The sequence below is a fragment of the Crotalus tigris genome, unplaced genomic scaffold, assembly GCF_016545835.1.
Source record: "Crotalus tigris isolate CLP2741 ecotype Arizona unplaced genomic scaffold, ASM1654583v1 scf7180000018432.44079421565:4894166, whole genome shotgun sequence".
In the NCBI taxonomy this organism is placed as follows: Eukaryota; Metazoa; Chordata; class Lepidosauria; order Squamata; family Viperidae; genus Crotalus; species Crotalus tigris.
The window spans coordinates 3,164,583-3,186,875 of NW_024096999.1; the positions used below are offsets into that span (position 1 = coordinate 3,164,583).

A 22,293-nucleotide genomic window follows, 5' to 3' on the forward strand; every position below is an offset into this window, starting at 1 on the left:
TGCTTCAATGTATGTATGTATGTATGTATGTATGTATGTATGTATGTAGCAGGATAACCCTAAAGTTGTGCTGGTTTTCCATTTGCTTAGTTTCTAAGGATATTCTTGTCTTCATGAAGCAGTGGTTTCTGGAGATGAAATGGTGATCTGGGGATTCAGAGAAAACAATAAACCACCATTAACAAAAATTTGATTTCAAACATAATTAAGAGTCAAATTCCTCCTATGACAATGAGAGTTTGAAAACCTTCTATTTTAACTGGAGTCCAAGGGACGGGGTGAGGAATAATTCTGATCTTTACTGATTTTCATCACTTACTGTTTGGTTCTTTGATTGTTGCTTTTCTCTGCATTCCTTTCCTTTTCTTTGAGATTTTCTTGAAATGCAATGCCCAGAATTCTATATCATAGTTAAGTGGAGTTTAATCAGTGCAGAAGAGTTTGGTTGTGACTCTTCCAGCAACTGAACATTCTTCTATTAATGTGGCATGTGATGAGCATTTGAAGAGGGCAGGTGTAGACAGAGTTTAGAAGATTCTTACCTTTGCGGTGTTGTGTATGGATCAAGTTTTCACTTATTGGTTCATTTCAAAATACTCTCTGAACTTCCTTAGTATTGCATCTGTTCCCCCACCATTCTTGTTTCTGCCCTCTTGATTCAGAGGTTTAGAAGCATTGGGATTGCAACTCCCGATTTTTAGCCAGCATGGAACTCTTTTTGTTTATGCAGTCCTGGGATTCTTAGAGTTAGGGTCACGATCACTTTGGGTGAGATGGGCAAAAATGTCTGTCTGTCTGTCTGTCTGTCTGTCTGTCTGTCTACCTACCTACCTACCTACCTACCTACCTACCTACCTACCTACCTACCTACCTACCTATTTCTTCTTCCTTCCTTCTCCCCCTCCTTCATCATCTTCCATCTATCTTCTATCATCATCTACATCTATCTGTCTATCTATCTATCTATCTATCTATCTATCTATCTATCTATCTTTCTTTCTTTCTTCCCTCTCCCCCTTGTCCTCCCCCTCCCCTCCTCCTCCTCCATCATCTTCCTCCATCTTCTACATTCCATCTATCTTCTATCATCATCTACATCTATCTGTCTGTCTGTCTGTCTGTCTCTGTTTGTCTGTCTATCTACCTACCTACCTATTTCTTCTTCCTTCCCCTCCCCCTCCCCCTCCTCCATCATCTTCCTCCATCTTCCATCTTCCATCTATCTTCTATCATCATCTACATCTATCTGTCTGCCTATCTATCTATCTATCTATCTATCTATCTATCTATCTATCTATCTCTTCTTCCCCTCCCCCTTTTCCTCCTCCCCCCCCTCCTCCTCTTCCTCCATCATCTCCCTCCATCTTCTATATTCCATCTATCTTCTATCATCATCTACATCTATCTATCTATCTATCTATCTATCTATCTATCTATCTATCTATCTATCGGTCTATCTATGTCATCTCTCTTTTTCACCATCATCCATATCTATATTTATATCTATTCCCATATGACGAATATCTGCGTTCCATGCATAGCTATACCCATTTTTTCTCGTCTTCCAGGCACTGCAGCCTTCGTTCCCTAAAATCTTAAATCTACCCTCCTCTCTTTTACCTGCTACTGCCAAAAGTCATTCTTCAACCTAATGAGGAATTGGGACCTGATAACCATGGTACAGAAATGTCTCCTTCCTTTGCAGAACTCCTTAGTCATGGTTCCATTAATCAACATTAACATGCCGGGAAGATTCATCTTGGGCATGCCCCTTTGAAGAATGGTCCTTCTGCAAATTTGGGGACTGTTTACATCTGCAATGCTCTTACCCATTCTCACAACTGCAGTGGCATGGGGAGTCTTACCCGACTTCTCCAGAGCCTGAACAGAAGGACTGACTTCTTAAGAGAAGATAGAAGGGAAATATGCTGCTTTGTTTTCCTTCTAAGACCTCTGGGATATTTTTTTTTTAAATAAAACAAGGAAAAGTCCCTCCTTTCTCCAACTTCATAAATCTAATCAGTCTCTAAAATGGAGCTGATAGGAAATTGTTTCCAAGCTAAGCTTCCAGGGTTGAGGAGATGGTCTCTACTTTAATAATAACAATAACATATCAGCATTATCCTCTAGGTATGATGGAAAGAATTCCTGTGACATGTTTTCATTTTTCAAGGATTAGAATTCCCTCCCTGCTTTGCTTATGATTTCCTCCTTTCCTTTTAAAGCTTTGGGTAGAACATGCTAAGGTTCTAGTAAAAAAAGCTTTCTTTCTTTCTTTCTTTCTTTCTTTCTTTCTTTCTTTCTTTCTTTCTTTCTTTCTTTCTTTCTTTCTTTCTTTCTTTCTTTCTTTCTTTCTTTCTTTCTTTCTTCTCCTGCCTGAACTGTGGTTAGATGTTAGATATGATGGACATCATCAGAATCTGAATCCACAGGGGATGTCGGAGTCAGTCAGGCTGGCACGTAACATCATAGGAGACGCCTAATGGTACAGATGTTTCCCGCCCCACTAAGAAAGAAAGGAAGGGAGCATGTAATGTGCAGGCATTTAAGATGGAAAATTGGCCCCTCTTCTGTCTTAAGATGAAGAAATCAAAGAAGTTCCTTCTCCACAGTTCCTTTTTGAGATGTAGAATATAACACAAGAACAGAGGGATAGAAGCAAGATCACATGAAGTGGTAACACCACTAGATAATGCCTTGGTAAGATCACACTTGGAATACTATGTCCAGTTTTGCTAGCCATGATATTAAAAAAGATGGTGAGACTATAGAAAAGTGTGCAGAGAAGAGCAACAAAGATGATTAGGGGCCTGGAGGCTAAAACATATGAAAAACAGTTGCGGTAATTGGGTATATTTAATAAAAAGAAGGACTATGGGTGATATGGTAGCAGTCTTCCAATATCTGCCACAAAGAAGACAGGGTCAACCTAGTCTTCAAAGCACCTGAAAGTAGGACAAGAAGCAACAGTGGAAACCAATCAAGGAGAGAACCAACCTAGAAATAAGGATAAATTTTCTGACAGTTAAAAATATTAATCAGTGGAACGACTTGCCTCCAGAAGTTGTGGATGCTCCAACACTGGAGGTTTTAAAGAAGAGACTGGACAGCCATTTGTCTGAAATGGTATAGGATTTCCTGCATGAACAGGGGGTTGGACTAGAAGATCCCTTCCAACTGTGTTGTTCTGTTTGATAACTGTCTCCTGCATTTAAGATCTGCTATATTCTGCTTCTGGGATTGATAGTAGTTAACAGATAATACCTGTAGTGAAATATTCGAGTCTAGAGCTCTACTTTAGCAAAGTAGAATTAGAAAAGCTCTAGTATAGGTATTTAAACCTGTCCATTCCGATGACTCTCCATTCTGTGTCTGTAAGTATCCTTTAAAGGGGACTAATTATCACTGTCCTAGGTTGTGAATTCCACTGTTGAACAATTCTTATTTTCAGAAGGTTTTTATAGCACATAAGCAGACTTTATTCTCCCATAACTCAGTAAGTCCAGGTTCTATATTTCTGAACAATGAGGAACAAGTGCTTGTCTTTTTTTATCTTCTCCTTTGAAATCAAGAAGATCCCACACCCATTTGCACTGAATAGTGCAAAAGGGTATGGAACCTTCTCCGAACTGCTGAAAGGGACTGTGTTGTAAATTGTTGTTCGGGATTCTTAGTTCTTGCAAGTTTTTAAACTTTGCCATCTCAGATGAAATTAATGTCCATGTTTGTGAGTTGCACTAAGTATCTGAGAAATTTCTACATTATCTTTCTTCATGTGGGATGGTTTTTTTTTTTTTTTTCATACCCTGGATTATATTTTCCATTATTTCCAAGCATTTACCAGGTCAATTGAGGCTGAAGGCAGTTGCAGTCCAAAGCATTTGAAAAAAAAAAATGTGAGCCAACACTGGTCTTCTTATGGCTGTTACTGGGAATTCTGGATGTGGATTATGGAGGTTGTAATCCCAACACATTCTGGCTTGGGGAAGTTTGAAATTGATACGGAAAGGAATAGCGGACCATGGAAGAATTAAGACAGCTAAACTTTAAAACGTGACAGATGGTTTTTGAAGCATTACATGAAAATGAACATATTTCTGGACTTCACAATTGACTATGTTAATTAATTATGGATACATTACAGACTCTAAATCTCTATCCAGTATTCTTTAATTAAATCATGTTTCACATTGTTGTGCCTTTGAATTGGACAGTTCTGCTCTCTTATTTCCTTGATGTTATTCCCTATATGCTTTTCTTCAAACTGGTGCTGGACAGAGCTTTTGCAAAATAAATTCAAGACCCGTGATAGCTGGTAATTTGAGGAATTGGCGTCTCAATGCATCTAAAATATTACAGGACCCATTGCAAACTTTTGAACTTGAGAGGAACCTTACGATCTTCCCTACTTCCATAAACTTTTTTGGTACCCTTAAATACTCTACATGAGGCTGCCCTTGAAAAGCATCCAGAAACTCCAATTGGTGCACAGTGCAGCAGTTTGCATGGTTGTGTGCAAAATCAGGTGTGCATTTGCAGGAGCTGCACTGGCTGCCAATTGGCTTCCGGGTGCAGTTCAATTCATGTGACCTTTAAATCCCTTCATGATTTGGGACCAGTTATCTGAAGGACCATTTCTTCCTGGTTACATCCATCCAACCCACCGGAGGAGGAAGGCAATGAATGTTTCAGGCCCTGTCTCCTAAGGAGGTCCAGCTGGTGGGACCCAGAAGAAGGGCCTTCTCCGTGGTGGCTCCATCCTTTGGAACATCATCTTCACAGAGAGTAAATTGGCCCTCAATTTGACACGCTTTCATAAGACTCTGAAGACCTGATTTTGCCAATGGGCCTGGGGAACCCAGAGCGGGACGGAGCCCATCAAGTGGGTTGCTTGACTGACTGCTGTTGTCAGGAGGTTGATGGGTTATTGTTTTTATTGTTTGTATATTGAGTTTTTATTTTTATAAGCCACCAAGAGTCACTGAGAGTGAGTGGGCGGCCATATTAGAGAGAGAGAGAGAGAGAGAGAGAGAGAGAGAGAGAGAGAGAGAGAGAGAGAGAGAGAGAGAGAGAGAGAGAGAGAGAGAGAGAGAGAGAGGCAGGCAGACAGGCAGGCAGAAGCAAAGATACAGTTAGCTACAAGAAGTGGAAGGCATATACTGATATTGGCAATATTACAAATTGACATTCCCACTGAAAACATCCTATTCTTTGGTCTTAACACAATTCTTTGCATCCTGGTAGTAAACTTGACTGGTGTTTGGGTGAATTGATTTTTTTTAAAAAAAACAAACAAACCTGAGAGAATGGAAATTAATTCTCAAAGGAAAAGTCTTTTGGAAGAATTGATTTAAACCATGTTTCTTATTTTGAAATCCCTATATGTTTTGAATAAGCAGACACGCTAATTGGCTGCGAAGAACAAATAGGCTCCATGTGCTCGTTTCTTGATGTATTCATTTATCCAATCCGGGATTTTTAGGTGGGAATTCTTTTGCCCCAAAAAACTGTAGCGGCTGAGGAAACAAGAAACACATTTCTGATTTTGCTTTCCCTGGACAGGTTTAAGAGGATAGCTAGCATTAAATGAGGCCTAAAGTAGTTCAGGAGATTCACCACCTGTTCACCTCTGTTTCCATTTTTTTTCCTTTTTAAAAGGATACAGGATGAGAACATTGGTTTAATTTTTTTTCCAGTGAAGAGATAGCGTTCTTGAAAGCTGTTATTTATCCATGATTAGACTACTGAAATCATATTTCTTTCTACTACCTCCTTGAGAAAAAAAACTATAGCTTAGGATAGATAAGTTCTTAATTTTAGTTCTGCCTTAAGCATGAAAACCAGCTGAGTGACTTGAGCCAATCGCCAGGAGGTTGGGAGTTCTAGTCCTGCCTTACCCATGAAAGTGGGCTGGGTGACTTAGGGTCAATCACAAGGACACTGTGAGTTCAAGCCCTGCCTTAGCCATGAAAACAGGTTGGGTGACTTTGGGCCAATCACCAGGAGACTGGGAGTTCTAGTCCCACCTTAGGCATAAAAGCTGGTTGGGTGACTTTGGGCCAATCACCAGGAGACTGTGAGTTCTAGTCCCACCTTGGGTATGGAAGCCAGCTGGGTGACCTTGGGCCAATCACCAGGAGACTGGGAGTTCTAGTCCCGCCTTAGCATTGAAAGCTGGCTGGGTGACTTTGGGCCAGTCACTCTCTCTCAGCCTAATCCATCTCACTGGGTTGTTGTTTTTGTTGTAGGAAAAATAGAAGGAGGAAGTTGTTTTGGATAGGTTCACTGCCTTGGGTTATTTATAAAAATAATACCGTTGGGATACAAATAAATCAATGAACCCAGCCTATGTTATGTATGAACAAGATTTATAAGCTTTATACTTCTTCCTTTTTGGTGGAGCCCTTCTGGAACAAAGCTGATTTTGTAAAATATCGGCGCCTCCTTCTTTGGTCTCCCTTTTTTCACTTCTACCTGAGCACATTTGATCAAATGCTACGTTGCTTTGTTCGTTGACGTCCCTGAGAGTAAAGCATAATTTTTCTTAATATATTCAGTCACATTTTGCTTCTTTTCTTTTCTTTTTTTTTACATTTTATCTCCAGCCTTCTTTCATTTGGTAGTTGAATAATGAAAGAATCCTTTTCGCTGACATTTTTTTTTTTGCAGCTATTGTGTCAACATTTTCATTTCGCCTGATACCTTCGTAATTGGCTGTCATCTCAGCGGCCTGTTGTTTCTGCTCCTTTTTAACCGTGTTAAAATTCCTTTCAGCCCCCTAAATCAATTTTCATAGGTGGTTGTGATTAGCCCTGTTTAAACATTTCCAAGTGGTTTCCTATTTGCATACAGAGGTAGAAAAAGGAAGTGATTGAATCAAACATCTCTTCGGTAATCAGGTGCGAGCTCTGAGCGGTGACCAGCCTGAAGATAACCTGAGGTTGGATATCCATCAACACCTGCTAATTAATGTGGCACACTTCCCTTACAGTTTGCACACTCTGTAGGCATGCGTGTAAGGGAAGCTTCAATTATAATGGCAGAGTGAAATTTTCTTGGGAGTCTGCTGTCTTTGACCTTTAAAAAAAAAAAAAAAAATTAGATAACTGATACCGTATCAGTTGAGCCTGGCAATGACCGATGTAAGTTGCCACGGTCGTAAAATGGGTTAGCGCATGGCCAGATTGGATTTTTATGACCTTTTCTGTGATGGTGGAAGAGCCGAGGTGGCGCAGCAGTTAGGGTGCAGTACTGCAGGCCACTTTAGCTGACTGTGTTCAGCAGGTTAGCGGTTCAAATCTCACTGGCGCAAGGTTGACTCAGCCTTCCATCCTTCCGGGGTAGGTAAAATGAGGACCCAGATTGTTGGGGGCAATGTAAATATATATATATATATATATATATATATATATATATATATATATATATATATATATATACACACACATTGCTTACTGGTGTACACCCCGCTTAGAGAGTGCTCGCACTTAAAGCAGTATATAAGTCTCATAAATAAATGGTGGTTAAGTGAACACCACAGTCATTAAGTGAACGTCACAGTCATTAAGTGAACGTCACAGTCATTAAGTGAACCCATTGTTCGCTGTGGGCTGGTTTCCCCCCTCTCCAGAAATTGGAAGTAAATGCCAAAAGGAAGAAGAGGAGGAGGAGAATGAAGACTGTGGGGTCCTTGGTGCCCCCTGTGCTTGATTGTTTTCTTGCAGACGTTTTATTACCTAAACTAAGTAATGTCATCAGTGCTAGAAGAGAGTGGAATTTGTGAGAAGGAGAAGGAAGAGGAGGAGGAGGAACAGGAAGAGGAGGAGGAGGATTGTGGGCTCAAAAGCTGAGGACTACTTTAAAATAAATCAAGAAGAATATTTGTAGCTCAGGGTTGACATGAGGGGGTCCTTGATGCTCTCTGTGCTTGATGATTTTCTTGCAGACGTTTCATGACCCAAACTAGGTAACATCATCAGTGTTAGTGGTGATGTTACCTAGTGATGATGTTACCCTACCAGCACTGATAATGTTACCTACTTGGGGTAATGAAACGTCTGCAAGAAAGCAACCAAGCTCAGAGAGCACCAAGGACCCCAAGGTTGCCCCCCCTCCTCCTCCCTGAAAATCCCCCCTCTTCTAGCCCTGATGATATTACCTAGTTGGGGTCATGAAACGTCTCCAAGAAAACAGCCAAGCTCAGAGAGCACCAGGGACCCCCTCATGTCAACCCTGAGCTACAAATATTCTTCTTGATTTATTTTAAAGTAGTCCTCAGCTTTTGAGCCCAACGTTTATGTTGCTCAGTGAGAAATTTGTTAAGTGAGTTTTGCCCCATTTTATGACTTTTCTTCCCACGTTTGTTAAGTGAATCGCTGCAGTTGTTAAATTAGTAATGTGGTTGTTTAAGTGAACCTGGTTTCCTCACTGACTTTGCTTGTCACGTCAAAAAATGGAATCACATGATCCCAGGGACCCTGCAACCGTCATAAGTGTGAGTCAGTTGTCAACCATCCGAATGTAAATCACATGACCACGGGGATGGTATAACGGTCATGAGTGTGAAACATGGTCATAAGTCACTTTTTTCAGTGCCGTTGTAACTTGGTCACGAAACCAACTGTTATAAGTCGAGAACTACCTGTAGATGCCTTCGTGTTGTGTCTGGCACTTTGAAACTATGTCGTAAGTAGCTTTTCGGGGGTCCATCATAATTTTGAATGGTCACTAAGTGATCAGTCATAAGCCGAGGACTTATTTGGGAAGGAAGATCAGCGTACAACTTTTAATTTCTAACAGGGCTTTCTCTTCAGTGACTACAGAAAACCCCGAGGAACAGCCACTGTCTCTGCCTTTGGTTTACATCAACCATATGGTCTAAATCCTCTTGGGATGATACCACTTCACAATATTGCAGAGGAGAATGTGTGCTTCAGCATTTATCCTATGTAAATCAATCTGAGATTACACAAACATACAAAAGGCTTGTCCTGAAGGGGAAGAACCCTTGTGTCCTTGATGTGCTGAGCTTTTTTTTTTTTTTTTTACCGGCAGGTAGTTTTTGCCCGGGATATCCATTCCCTTGTTCCACCCAAGCAGCATCACAAAGCCTTGGGGAGAGTTTCAGTTTCTGCCAACTTAGAGCAAAATTGTGAAATCAGTAGCTGGATCCCCAGTATTGAGTAATACCACAATGTGCTTTCTCCCTGCTTGTAGTGGAACATATTGTGTGTGGGGGGGGGTTGGTCCTTCTGATTTATAAACCATGGCTTAAGATTATATTACCAGTGAGCCGAACCATCATGCCTGCTCCAACAAGCCATGTTTTAAATAACCAGAATTTACTGTGAGGATGATCATTTGAGAGGGTGGGTGTGGCCCATTGGGTGGGCATGGCTGCGGTGGTAACAGCAGACTGGGTGGGACTAAAAAGTTCAATCAATCAATTCCAACTTTGCGAGATCTTTTTTTTTTCCCGCAAGAAGTTGAAATTGACCGATTGATTGAACCTGTTTTTTTTTTTTTTTTTGCACACAGCGGCAGAGGCCTAAAGCGAAAAGGTTTTATAAAACCCAGCCGAAGGCCTAGGACTTGGGCGACGGTGCGCGTGCCCACAGAGAGGGCTCTACGTGCCACCTGTGACACGCGTGCCATAGGTTCGCTACCACAGGCCTATAACATGTCCATCAAAATATAAAACACCAGAACAGTTATTTTTTTTTTAAAAAAAGCACACTACGAATGATGAATAAAATTTAATTATGTATGAGCAGTTATTAGAGTGGCTAATCCTATAAGCCTAGATTGTTTAGCCACTGGAACAGCAATGCCCTCAAGATGATGTAGAACGTGCAGGGATCTAAGGAATCTTCTGGGGGGGGGAGGACATTTCATTTGCAGTTCCAGTATTGGCACCTGCCATGATTGGTTCAGATTTGGTGGAGGACTATCCAGTTTTCCTTTGGAAGATCAAAGCCGAAGGGAAATCAGATGATCCAAGCACCTCAAATGGGGTATAAAGATTTGTTGTAAGCTTAAGCTCTCTACAAGAATCTGAGCTACTAACGGCCAAAGCAAATTGGCGGTAGGTAAGAGTCAAGGGAACTCAAGGTGAGCTGGACTTAGATCTCTTGTGAGTGTGAAAAGACTCAAGACTTATGGTGCATTTGACCCCTCCCTCAGGCTTAGCCTGGTCATCTCCTACAAGGTGCATTCTGCTGCTCATGGTTGGTACTTCTTGTTTGAACTACCTAGATGGACTGAGACCTAGGAGGAGAAATTCTCGTCTGAACTATCTAGAACAGGCATGTCAAACTCGCGACGTCATGTGACACCCTTGATCTAGAAGGATGGAGACAAAGGAGAAACATACTGGATAGCCGTAGTGCTTCTCGGTTATTTCCTTACAGCGGTGCAAAACCCTAGCCATGCCTTTTTTTTTCTTTTTCTTTTTTTAACAACTCAGCCTCTTTTAAGGACCGAGAGTCAAGATTTATCATGTCGTTAACAACCTTTCTTATTAAATCGTTGCATTTAAGCAAGGGGAAGCGGCAAACCAAAAAATTATTTGGATGCTAGTTATGGAGCCAAATTTATATTGCAGTTTTAAATCTCTGGGTGTCAATTTAGTGCATTGTCTTTAATTAAAGGTCAACGGAAATTGAACTGCGAGCCTCAGGGAGGCTGTAAACCGGCCTACGAAGCTACAAGGCTGCCCATTAGAAAGGGTCCTTTTGCAGAAGATTTTATTCGATTGCCACCGAACCTTTTAAGTTGCAAGTTAGAAGTATAATGTTGCTCCCGATTTAGAACAAGGAGGCTCAGCATTCTGGGACTTCCTTTGCGTTTCAGCTGTTCTTTGTGATCTTTCCCCCAATTCCAGGAGAGAACATTGGTTTCAATCAGAATGTGCAAAAGTTAGCCTTGTTGTTAGGGATTTGGTTGGGGTAATTGTCTTCCAGTTTGATGGCATAAAGGTTTATCAAAGGGTCTGGAAAAAAAAGAACTCATGGTTATCTAAATCTATGTTACAGCGCTGGAAATGTGGAGCTTATTGTTGGAAAGGGGTCAACATTTTGAAGGATCCAGTTCAAATGTGATGTCCTTCCTTCCTTCCTTCCTTCCTTCCTTCCTTCCTTCCTTCCTTCCTTCCTTCCTTCCTTCCTTCGTTCCCTCCCTCCCCTCCTACCTTCCTTCCCTTATCTATCCATTTTTCTTCAATCTCTCCCCCTCCCTCCCTCCCTCCCTCCCCTTCCTTCCTTCCTTCCTTCCTTCCTTCCTTCCTTCCTTCCTTCCCTCCCTCCTTCCCTTCCTCCCTCCCTCCCTCCCTCCTTCCCTCATCTATCCACTTTCTTCAATCTCTCCTCCCTCCCTCTATCTTTTTTCCCTCCCTCTCTCCCTTCCTCCCTCCCTCCCTTCCCTCATATATTGACTTTCCTTCAATCTCTCCTTCTTCCCTCCCTCCTTCCCTCCCTCCCTCCATCTTCCTTCCTTCCCTCCCTCACTCTATCTTCCTTCCTTCCTTCCCTCCCTCTCCTCCTTCCTTCCCTCATCTATCCACTTTCCTTCAATCTCTCCTCCCTCCCTCTATCTTCCTTCCTTCCTTTTTCCCTCCCTCCCTCCCTCCCTCCCTCCCTTCCTTCCTTTCATCTTCCTTCCTCCTATCTCTCTGCCTACCTTCCTTCCATCTCTCTATCCCCTTTCCTCCCTCCCTCCCTCTGAATGGTGAGGGCACAGGGTTTCATTTCCACGGCCAGGATGGATGAAGGCAGAGGGCGACAGAATACGTGATGCTATTTTTCGTAGCCCTCCTTCTCACCCAGTGCCATCCGCCTACCTGCTCTGCACATGGCAGGACTTTGTTTTGAATTCATCCATGAAGACTCCTTGCCACGTGGGGAGGAGTTGAGTTTCTCTGCCTCCTGTCTCTTATAGGTGCAGTTCCTGTTCCCCATGGTGAGGTCTTCCATTCTTTTCCAACCCCCGTCTTACTGGAGAGGAGGATTAGCAAAAATGCTATTACAGGTAGGAAACACAGAATGTGATTCGTATTTGAAAGCACACATCTTTTTTTTCCCCACTTGCCTCTAAGACTTCTCAGCGTTGTAGGCAGCATGCTTTTGAAGATTGGGCTCACGTGTTGCACTAAACTACAGTTGAATCAATCCTGGCTTATTGGATAAGCCACAGTTGGCTGGATTCTGATAACGCAGGACAGCCATATAATCTACTTTCTTGCCCTGAGAATTTCTGGTGAATGCATAATGACTCCTACAGAAGGAGATGGGTGAAAATCTTACCCATTGGCAATGGCAGATGATTTTAAGAAGTTTCCCAGTACTATTTCATCCCGGGGTTAAGCTAGCGTGCAGGAAGTTGACACAGTTACTCAATTGGAGCTTGGTGTAAGTTGGCATATAAGTTTCAGTCCTGATTTCCTTAGATCCAGACTTTAAAATAATAATAATAATAATAATTTTTTATTTTTCCAACTCTCCCCCATACATATACCGTGATATTTATCAGATGTTAACATACATTCTTTTTACATTCATATATAAGACACTTTTAATAAAATGAAATAAATACATACACATGACTTTTGGTGTTGCTCGCCCATTTCCCCTTTCACTGTATCCACACTCCTTCTCTACCTTCTTTCTCCCTTTCTTCTCTTCCCTACTTCCTTCTTCTTCCTCTCCTCTTCTCTTTCCTTCATCACTCTCCTCCCCTTTCTCCCCACTTCTCCTCTTCTCCTCCAACCTTCCTACTTCCTTCTCCCCTCCTTTACTCTTTTCTCTCTCCTCTCCTTTCTTCCCTCTCATCCCTCTTCAGATACAATTCAGGGGTAATGTCCGAGCAATTCCTCTCTCCAAATTTCCCCATCTGTATTATATACAATAAGATTAATTTTCTCTTACATTAATACTTCTATTTATCTAACTTTCCTGGTATATACTTCTATAAATATTTATACATCCTCCAGTTATTCAATACTGTGTTGCCTGGGTCTCCCTCCTTATCTGCTCTTTCTTCTTCCATCTACATTGATGTTAACTATCTTAAAAAAAATTTTTTTTGAAGACTTGTAAAGATCCCGAGGCTTTCCCGTGCCAGCTAGGTCTTCCATGATTCCTATTCTCCAACATGATGTCTCCAACCTGACTTCCCAGGTTCACCTATCCAGCCAAAACCTTCAAATGGTTTTGGGTTAAGATCCACCCTTACCCTTGCGAAGATGCATTTCCCCAAAGCAGGCAAAATCAGGACAAAAACGGAATTTGATTGAACTGAAATGTAAGCTTAATTAAAACGAAATGAAATTACTTAACACTGGAAGAATATGATTAGAACCATACATTTATTAATTTCCCCCCTTCGGTTATATTAAAAATTACAAATTCAGCAGCCCTTTTTGGGCCTCAACCAAGCTGGATGACAGCATTGAGTAGACTTTGTCTGGCTGAGAAGCTAAACAGGCTCTGGTTAGTTCTGATTAGCCCACAGGACCTTTGGAGACACCTCCACATCTCAGTGGAGGTGTAGTTTCTGCACCTTTGTAAATCTTTCAGACATGGGAATTCTCTCACTCTTAGTTTACGCATTGTTGCTCTTTTAATGTCCTCTCCTTAATCCTCTGCTAGTTTTTTCTCCAAACCTACAATGCATTTAAGTCCTCAGCACCACTCTATTCAACAATTCTATCCCTTCCCTTTAAAAAAACCCCTTCCACTAAATGTTTTATCTTTTCCCAAAGAAGAGGGAATACACCTATTCTCCAAAGCTCTTGAAGGCAGGACAAGAAACAATGGCTGGAAACTAACCAAGGAGAGAAGCAACCTAGAACCAAGGAGAAATTTCCCGACAGGGAGAACAATTAACCTGTGGAACAACCTGCCTCCAGAAGCTGTGGGTACTCCGTCACTGGAGGTTTTAAACAAGAGATTGTCTGAAATGGTATAGGGTTTCCTGCCTGAGCAGGGGGTTGGACTAGAAGACCTCCAAGGTCCCTTCCAACTCTGGTTTTCTGTATTCTGTATTCCCCTCCACGTCTCTCTGATTATTAATGCATTTCTTAAAAGCTGCTAATTACTCATATACCCAATAGTAAGAAATGTTTAAAATATACAGCCCAGCAGTTAAATATGTTAATAGGGAGTTATTAAAGTGAAGTGTGGATTCTTGACATGAGTCTTAATAGTTCCTCTAAATCTGTTTTGATTTATTGAGTCGAAGTGGGAGGCATTAATACTGCTTGTCACAGGCTTGGAACACTTCGCAGATTTTCCAGATTTCAATTTTCCGTCCACTTGGACTTCTTAGTCCTGACTGGGGCAGTTAAGGGTGCTGGTTTTGGACTACAAGTTCTACTGCCTAAAGATCCTTCTGATACTACAGGTAGTCCTCATCTTACAGCGGTTTAGTGACCGAAGTTAACAACGGCACTAAAAAAAAAAGGTGACTTAACGGCCATTTTTCACACTTAGAACTGTGGCAAGGAAGGTCGTAAAATGAGACAAAGCTCAACAAATGTCTCCTTTAGCCACAGAGACATAGAGGTCAATTGTAGTTGCAAGTTGAGGATTGTATTTTACACACAAAACCTCGCTAGGTGCCCTTTGCAAATCATCCTGAAGTAACTCTCCCGTTTTCAAAGTTTAGCGGACGCAAGTTGGTTGGAGTGAGCTTTGATAGCAAAGCATCCACATCCTCTGCTCCTTCACTCCCTTCTCTTCCTCCGTTTCCAATTCTCTCCTTTAAGATGCGATCCCAATAAAATAATTGCCTCCAGGTCCTTTGGCCCATGAAGAGCCAAAAGCATTTGTGGAAATTTTATTTTCTTATACAATAAATAGACCTGTTGTTCTTGACCAATTTTTTTAAATATATTTTCTTTCTGGAAATCCTTGGGATTGTTGATTAATTTTCTCAGGGGCCATGTAATCTCCAGGCATGTCCAAATGCAGGGGTGGAGATCTGCTTTTTCAAAACTGCATTCCTTTGGGGATAATATGTAGACAGGGCGAAAGCCAAAAGAAGTTATGGAACCTTTTTTTTCCCTCTAGCGCTGTCTTGTTTTGTTTTTTTTTTCCTTTTTCCCTCCCTCCCTCCCTCCCTTCTCCTCCTCCTCCTCCTCCTCCTCCTCCTCCTCCTCCTCCGACTACTACTACTATTACTACTACTACTACTACTACTACTACTACTACTACTACTACTACTACTTTAGGAACACTCTTGTGAGAAGTCCAGACTGGTTGTTAGCAAAACAGCGTTTGAAATTAAAGTGCAGACAAAAGGCGTTTTTGACTGAGGTTTGAAATAGGTTAAAATACATTAAATCTTCTCATCAGTTGCTTACTTTTTCTAAAGAAAACATTTACCTGGTTGGAAGGAAAAAATACACCTTTGGGCACCTCCGCTGCCTTTTAACCCTGGGAGAAGTCTGAGGGTGCAATCTTCATTTCAGCTCCTCTTCTTGCTGCAGTATATGTCACTGTAATTCTTATTTTTCCCCCCTTCCACTGCTTTCCCTCCTTCCTTGAAGTCAGTAGCTGAGTAAACAGGAAAACATGGGGTCCCCTCCAATCCACAAACCCAAATAATTCCTGGAATGCTGTTTTAATGGAGTGGTTTTACAGTCTATAATAAAAAAAAATACTTATCCTTTGATCATCTCAAATATCCGGCACAGGTATTACGGACGTATGCTTTTATGTTTATAATTGTTTGGGTATTTAATTAGCAGGGAGCGCGATGGGTCAGTAGTTAAAGACGTGGAGTTTGTCAGCTGGAAAGCTGACAGTCCAGGTTTGAAATTTGAGCTCCGTGCAACAGCGTGAGCGTTACTTGCCTCAGTTCCTGCCCAATTAGCAGTTCAAAGCAGGCAAATGCGAGTAGATTAATAGGTACCACTTTGGTGGGAAGGAAACAGCATTCCGTGAGCTGTTGGCATATAGCCATGTTGGCCACATGACCACGGAAATTGTCTTCGGACAGTGCTGGCCAAGAAATGGAGACGATCATCATGCCTTAAATTCGGACACAACTGGCAGAGGACATCTTCACCTTTATTTAATTAGCAGTAGCAATAGCACTTAGACTTATATATTGCCTCACAGTGCTTTACAGCCCTCTCTAAGCAGTTTACAGAGTCAGCCTATTTTCCCCAACAATCTGGGTCCTCATTTTACCGATCTTGGAAGGAGGGAAAGCTGAGTCAACCTTGAGATGGTCAGGATTGAACTCCTGGCGGTGGGCAGAGTTAGCCTGCAACACTGCATTATAACCACTGCGTCACCCAAGTTCTAATAGAGGACTAATTGGGCACCATCAATTGTATTTCATAAATGGGGGGCATCGTCCAACAATGAAGAAGGCCATCTTTACCCACACACGGATAATAATCTTAACTGACCATGTTGGAAATCCTGCTTGTTGGGATAAAGGCAGCCATGTTCAGTCCTAAGCCATTGGCTCATAGGTTTTCCTCAACTCCTGTTGATTTTTTGGCAGAAGTTGAAAAATGATTGATCCCGGCTTTCTGCTACAAGAGCGTTTCTCAAACTCAGCAATTTTAAGATGTCTGGACTTCAACCTCCAGGATTCCCCAGCCAGCTTTCTGAGTGTTGAAGTCCATACATCTTGTAGTTGCTGAGGTTGAGGAATTCTGCTCTAGGATATTCATTGAACTTTCCAACCTAGCCTGCAGCCTCAGAATTTGGGCACTAACCAGATCGGATCCAACTCAGTTTTCTGAGATTAACCAATATTGGCTAAGTATAAGAGCCCTGGTGGTGCACTGGTTAGAATGCAACATTGCAGGCAAACTCTGCCCACTGCCAGGAGTTCGATCCTGACTGGCTCAAGGTTGACTCAGCCTTCCCTCCTTCCGAGGTCAGTAAAATGACAACCCAGATTGTTGGGGGGCCATAGGCTGACTCTGTAAACCGCTTAGAGAGGGCTGTAAAGCACTATGAAGTGGTATATAAGTCTAAGTGCTATTGCTATTGTTACCTGTCTGGGTGCTCAGAAGATAGGGTCAAATTAAGTTCTGCAGTTCAAAAGCCATAGGGATATTCCTTCAGAAACTTCCCAGACTCCAGCAAATAATAATTTTTACCGTGAGAGAAGGTGACCGTGATACCCTACCTGACTAGGTAGGGATCACCATTACTATATTTCACTTGTTTCTATTTAAATGCAGATATATTTATTATTATTTTTTTTTCCTGGATCTAAATGCTGTAGTTTGAGGCACACAACTCAAAGGTTTAAGTGTGGCTTTTGACCCAGAAAAAAAAAGGTGCAACCTGGGCTAAAAGAGAACATAAAATCCTAGGACTGGAAGGGACCTTGGAGGTCTTCTAGTCCAACCCCCTATTTAAGGCAGGAGACCTTATACCATCCCGGTCAAATGACTGTCCCGTCTGTTTTTGGAAAATCTTTGTTGTTCTTCTCTGCATCTTTTCTAGGGTCTCAGCATCCTTTTTGTACCCTTTTTGTGTGTGTTTGTTTTGTTTTGTTTTTTGTATGTAAATTGCTTACTTCCAAGTAAAATCCTGCCCATGATTTCCATTACGGCTGGATCTTTAGAAGATCTGAACTTCCTGGATGGAAAGGATGCTATAAGGTTAATTGTTTTCTTTTGTTAGGACAGACCCGGTGTGGCTACTCACTTGCTAATTGCGAAAGGAAAGGACCCGTGGCCAGGGTTGGCTCCTGAACTTGCATTCGTTGGTCTCCCTCCCTGGTGTCTGAACATTGCTTGGATAGCGCTCCGAATTCATTCATGGCTTGTTTTTCCTGTGCAGGAGAGATTTTATTTCAGTTCCTGTTTTCAGGATTACTTAGCTGCTGGCTTCCCTGCCAAATTGGCAGAGCTTGAAGGTTGACTTCCTGTACGGATGATGTAAAAGTGTCTGTGCAAAATTCTTCCTCTGCAGCCATTGGGAGATAAAAGCCAGCACACTGGGGATTACAAAGAGAGAGCCAAATTATATTTATAATATTAAAGTTGAGTGCATTTGCGGTTTTTGTCGTCCTCTAGGGTTTTTCATAAGTAGAAAAACATGAATTAGCATTTTCCATTTCCATATATTGACTGGAATCACAACGTCCTCTCAATTAAGACCTATGGCTTTTGGGATGCATGCAACAATTTTATAAAATATTTACAGCGAGATTTGCATTTTACATAGCACTACCCTTTTTTGGGGGATGGGGGAAGAAAAGCTGAAGAAAGAAAAAAGTGTTTTGGGTGGAGAGAGGACGATTACATCTAGAAACGAACTCAACAACATTGCGGTCTTAAAATTGTCCTCTGTTGATTGTGGTCACTAGTAATTCTCTTTGGGTTGATTTCCCCCCCTCCCTCCATTTTTTGCTCAGCCATGTAATTTTTCAACATCATTCTTAAAGGCCATATTCCTTACGGAAGGCTGTTCATTTCCCTTTTTTTTGAGCTCATACGGGGAAAAAAATCTATTTGCAACTCTGTGTTAGGAAAAAAAGAAATAAGTGAAACATTTTTCTTTCTGCACCCCCCCCTCCCGTGAATGTAAATGTGTGTTGTAAAGAACATAGCTATTTCCTCGATAATTTGCAGTTGTATATTTTATGTTAATTTCACCGAAAATATTGCACCCCTGCCAGGTTTAGTAGAGGCTCACTGTGATATGAATAATTTCTAGCAAATCATATTTTTTTCCTCATTTAAGATTTGGCACCTTTTAAAGATTTTAATAATAGCAACAAGGAAGAAGATTTAGAACAAGCAAAAAAAAAAACGGTGGGGAGAGAGAGAGAGAAAGTGAGAGAGAGACAGAGAGTGTGTGTTGCATGTTGTGAGTGAATGTAAACTAGGAAAAATAATTACATGGCAAACATTTTTCTACAGACGCTTTTTTTTTTTGCTCCTTCCTTGTAATGTAATATCTATTTACTAAACTGTTTATTTTGGGCCCTCCATTTACCATAACATATTTATGTTTGCTTTGCTGCAATAAAAAATATTGACAAAATACCACTGAGATTTTTTAAGAACAATCGGTGTTTCACTTCCTAGACAGCAGAAGCAGTGAATAGGCTGGGTGTGTAATGTGTGAGTACCACAATACTCCTCCCCCTGCCCCCACCTTGCATATTTTAGCAGACGTAAAATTTCTATAATATCGTGGGCCAGTGTCTCTGCCCTGAACGGAGGGAATTTCAATATTTCTTCTTCTATGAAATCACTTTCATTTGACAAAGCACCAGGGCTGCCATGGAGCCTCACTCCAAGAAAAGAACAGTTTTCTTCTGGAATATTTATAAATTTAAGGAGGGGAGCATACCAAAAGGTTGCATACTGTTGGTTGATTCCTCTTTTCCTCCTGTTGTTGCTTGGACATGTAAGGCAGGTGAGCCCAGCTCTACAAAAAGCAATTGGATTTCAAATCCAGAATAACAGAGTTGGAAGGGACCTTGGAGGTCATCTAGTCCAACCCCCTGCTCAAGCAGGAAATCCTATAACATTTCAGACAAATGGCTGTCCAGTCTCTTCTTAAAAATCTCCAGTGTTGGAGCATTTACAGCTTCTGGAGGCAGGTTGTTCCACTGGTTAATTGTTCTGTCAGGAAGTTTCTCCTTAGTTCTAGATTGCTTCTCTCCTTGATGAGTTTCCATCCGTTGCTTCTCGTCCTGCCTTCAGGCACTTTGGAGAATAGCTTGACTCCCTCTTCTTTGGGGCAGCCCCTGAGATATTGGAACACTGCTATCATGTCACCCCTGGTTCTTCTTTTCATTGCACCTGACATACCCAATTCCCACAACCGTTCTTCAAATGTTTTAACTTAACTTATCATAAGGCTTGGAGAGCTTTATAAGAAGGCTTATTACTTATTTGTTTGTAAAATTTATTAGCTGCCCATCTTACCATTCTAGCAGCAGTTCTTTGTATGTTTTAGCCTCCGGTCCTTTAATTATCTTTGTTGCTCTTCTCATCAATCTTTCTAGACTCTTTTTTTAAATTGAGGTGATCAAAACTGGATGCAATATTCCAAGTGGGGTTTTGCCAAGGCATTCTAAAGTGTTTCTAACACTTCATGTGACCTTGATCCCATCCCTTTGTTAATGCGGCCTAGAACTGCATTGGGTTTTTTTGGCAGGGTGGGCTAGCTGCTGCTTCAGGTCCCAGCCATCTCCCAATTCCCCCTTTTCAGCTTTTATAGTCCCTCTGACCATAATTACTGACATTTCCAATTTACTTTGAGGGGTGGGAAGCTTAGCATAAGCCCTACAATTGACATTTTTTTTCCTTCTTCCATTCAATCATGTCTAATTCTTGCAGACTGCCTGGACGAGTCCCTGCAGTTTTCTTGGGAAGGTTTTCCAGAAGTGCTTTACCATTGCCTCCTTCCTAGGGCTGACAGAAAGAGACTGGCCCAAGGTCAGCCAGCTGGCTTTGTGCCTAAAGCTGGACTAGAACTCACAGTCTCCCGGTTTTTAGCCTGGTGCTTTTACCACTAAATAGACTGGCTGTCAAAAGAGACATACACTCTTTGAAAACCTCAAGCGGGTGTGATACTGTATGACTTCCTCTCTCAGACCACAAAAATCATTGGGGGTAGCCATTGGTGACTAGTTTCAACAGATGCCACCATTGTCTTTTCAAAGATTTTGGGAGGCCTGGGATGGGGGAATAGGGGAAATGTTCGTGTGTGCCCCCCCCAAGTTACTTCTTACTTTCCTATTCTTTATCCGTCGGTCTGCACCCTGTACGCTGTGTCAATGTAATTGTTTTCCTGCATTCTTATCCATTAAAATAAATGGAGGTATTGGAAGAAGCCAAGCCATGAAGTAATCATTGTGAACGTATATGTTAATGGTTTAGTTTTGCTGTCTGGACTGAAAAGTATTGATCTCTTTGATCATTTCCGATACTAAGACAGACGGTGGGTCATGACTTTTCCATAGATGGGGCCTGGGAGATTTTCGATTAGTGTCTTTTCCACCCAACCCGAAGGATGGACGAGGTCAGGGGTAGGCAAGCTTGGCTCTTTTAGGACTCGTGGACTTCAACTCCCAGAATTCCTGAGCCAGCCATGCTGAGGGGAAAGGGAGAGGTTTCCAAGCTGAGCCATGCTGGCTCAGGAATTCTGGGAGTTGAAGTCCACGAGTCATAAAAGAGCCAAGGTTGCCTACCCCTGGACTAGTTCCTCTACATAAGTACATCACCAAACCTTCACCCTGGCTGCCTGAGGCTTCAGGACTGGCTGTCATAGTTCTGATTGATGAACCCAATGAAACACACATCTTCAAGATGTTCCGATCTCTTAATGTAAAACTTTTGAGTACATCACTTCAGCATGTATGAAAGCAAAACCAGCTCTGGCGAGACCACCCAACCCCATAGAGTAAAAGCCTAGGATTCTCCCTCCTCCCTCTTGATCAGGTCATGTTGCCCAATTAGGTGGAAAAATATTGTTATGGGAAAGTGTCTCTTGGCCTGGCCAGATACCTGGTGCACTGTCCTTGATTCTCACGGTTCGGGCTTCTTGATTTTTGAAGTCTGCATTCCAAACCCTTTCCATCCCCTCAAGTTCATTGCCAAGCCGAGAAGCAATAATGGTCGCACAGCTTCAAAATGTGACACTGGCATTTGGACTTAGGCTGCATTGTCCTTGGGATTCAATCTCTAAACCATAGCCGTCCAAACTTTTGGCTTGCCTGGGCTACATTGAGTGAAGAGCCATCTTGGGCCACATATAAAATATATAATATAGTTAATGTATATAAATCACATAATAATGTTAAAAGTTTAATGATCTTGTAGGGCCATATTATTAGTTGTCTGGGGCCGCATGAAGCCCGTAGGCCATGGGTTGGACGTGCCCGTTCTAAAAAGTATAGGGTATGTGAAGGTATTTCTTACCATTAACTCCTTAAAGCATCTATATCTTTTCCTGGGCTGTCACATATTCGTGAGATTTTTTTTTTAGTGGGGATCCTAGATATGCACACCAACATGTGTTCACAATCCATTTAAATCAGTGTTTTTTTCAAACTTGGCAACTGTGAGATGCGTGGATTTCAATTCCCAGAATTCCCCAGCCAGCTTGCTTCAAGATGCATGGACTTTAATTCAGCATGGCTGGCTGGGGAATTCTGGAAGTTGAAGTCCATGCATCTTAAAAGTTGCCAAGTTTGAAAAGCACTGAGTTTTAAAGGAGTGTATGCTTTTTTAAAAAGAAATTTTACAATCATTTTTTCCCCAGTGTGGTTGTTTTATTTTTATGATGCTATGAGTTGTTTGTT

General features: G+C 41.7%; 1 protein-coding gene across 2 annotated transcripts in view; it reads left to right on the top strand.

The window, feature by feature from the left end:
- Nucleotides 1–22,293, top strand: part of ZNF423 (zinc finger protein 423) — a 259,669-nt gene that overhangs the window by 143,942 nt on the left and 93,434 nt on the right. The window contains exon 6 of one of the 2 annotated variants that reach the window (XM_039352432.1): nucleotides 11,935–12,024. The exons of the other annotated variant lie outside the window; for it this stretch is intronic. Within the exon in view, the coding sequence (XP_039208366.1) occupies nucleotides 11,935–12,024 (90 nt within the window). The remainder of the gene's footprint in view (nucleotides 1–11,934; nucleotides 12,025–22,293) is intronic. 2 annotated transcript variants of the gene reach the window in all.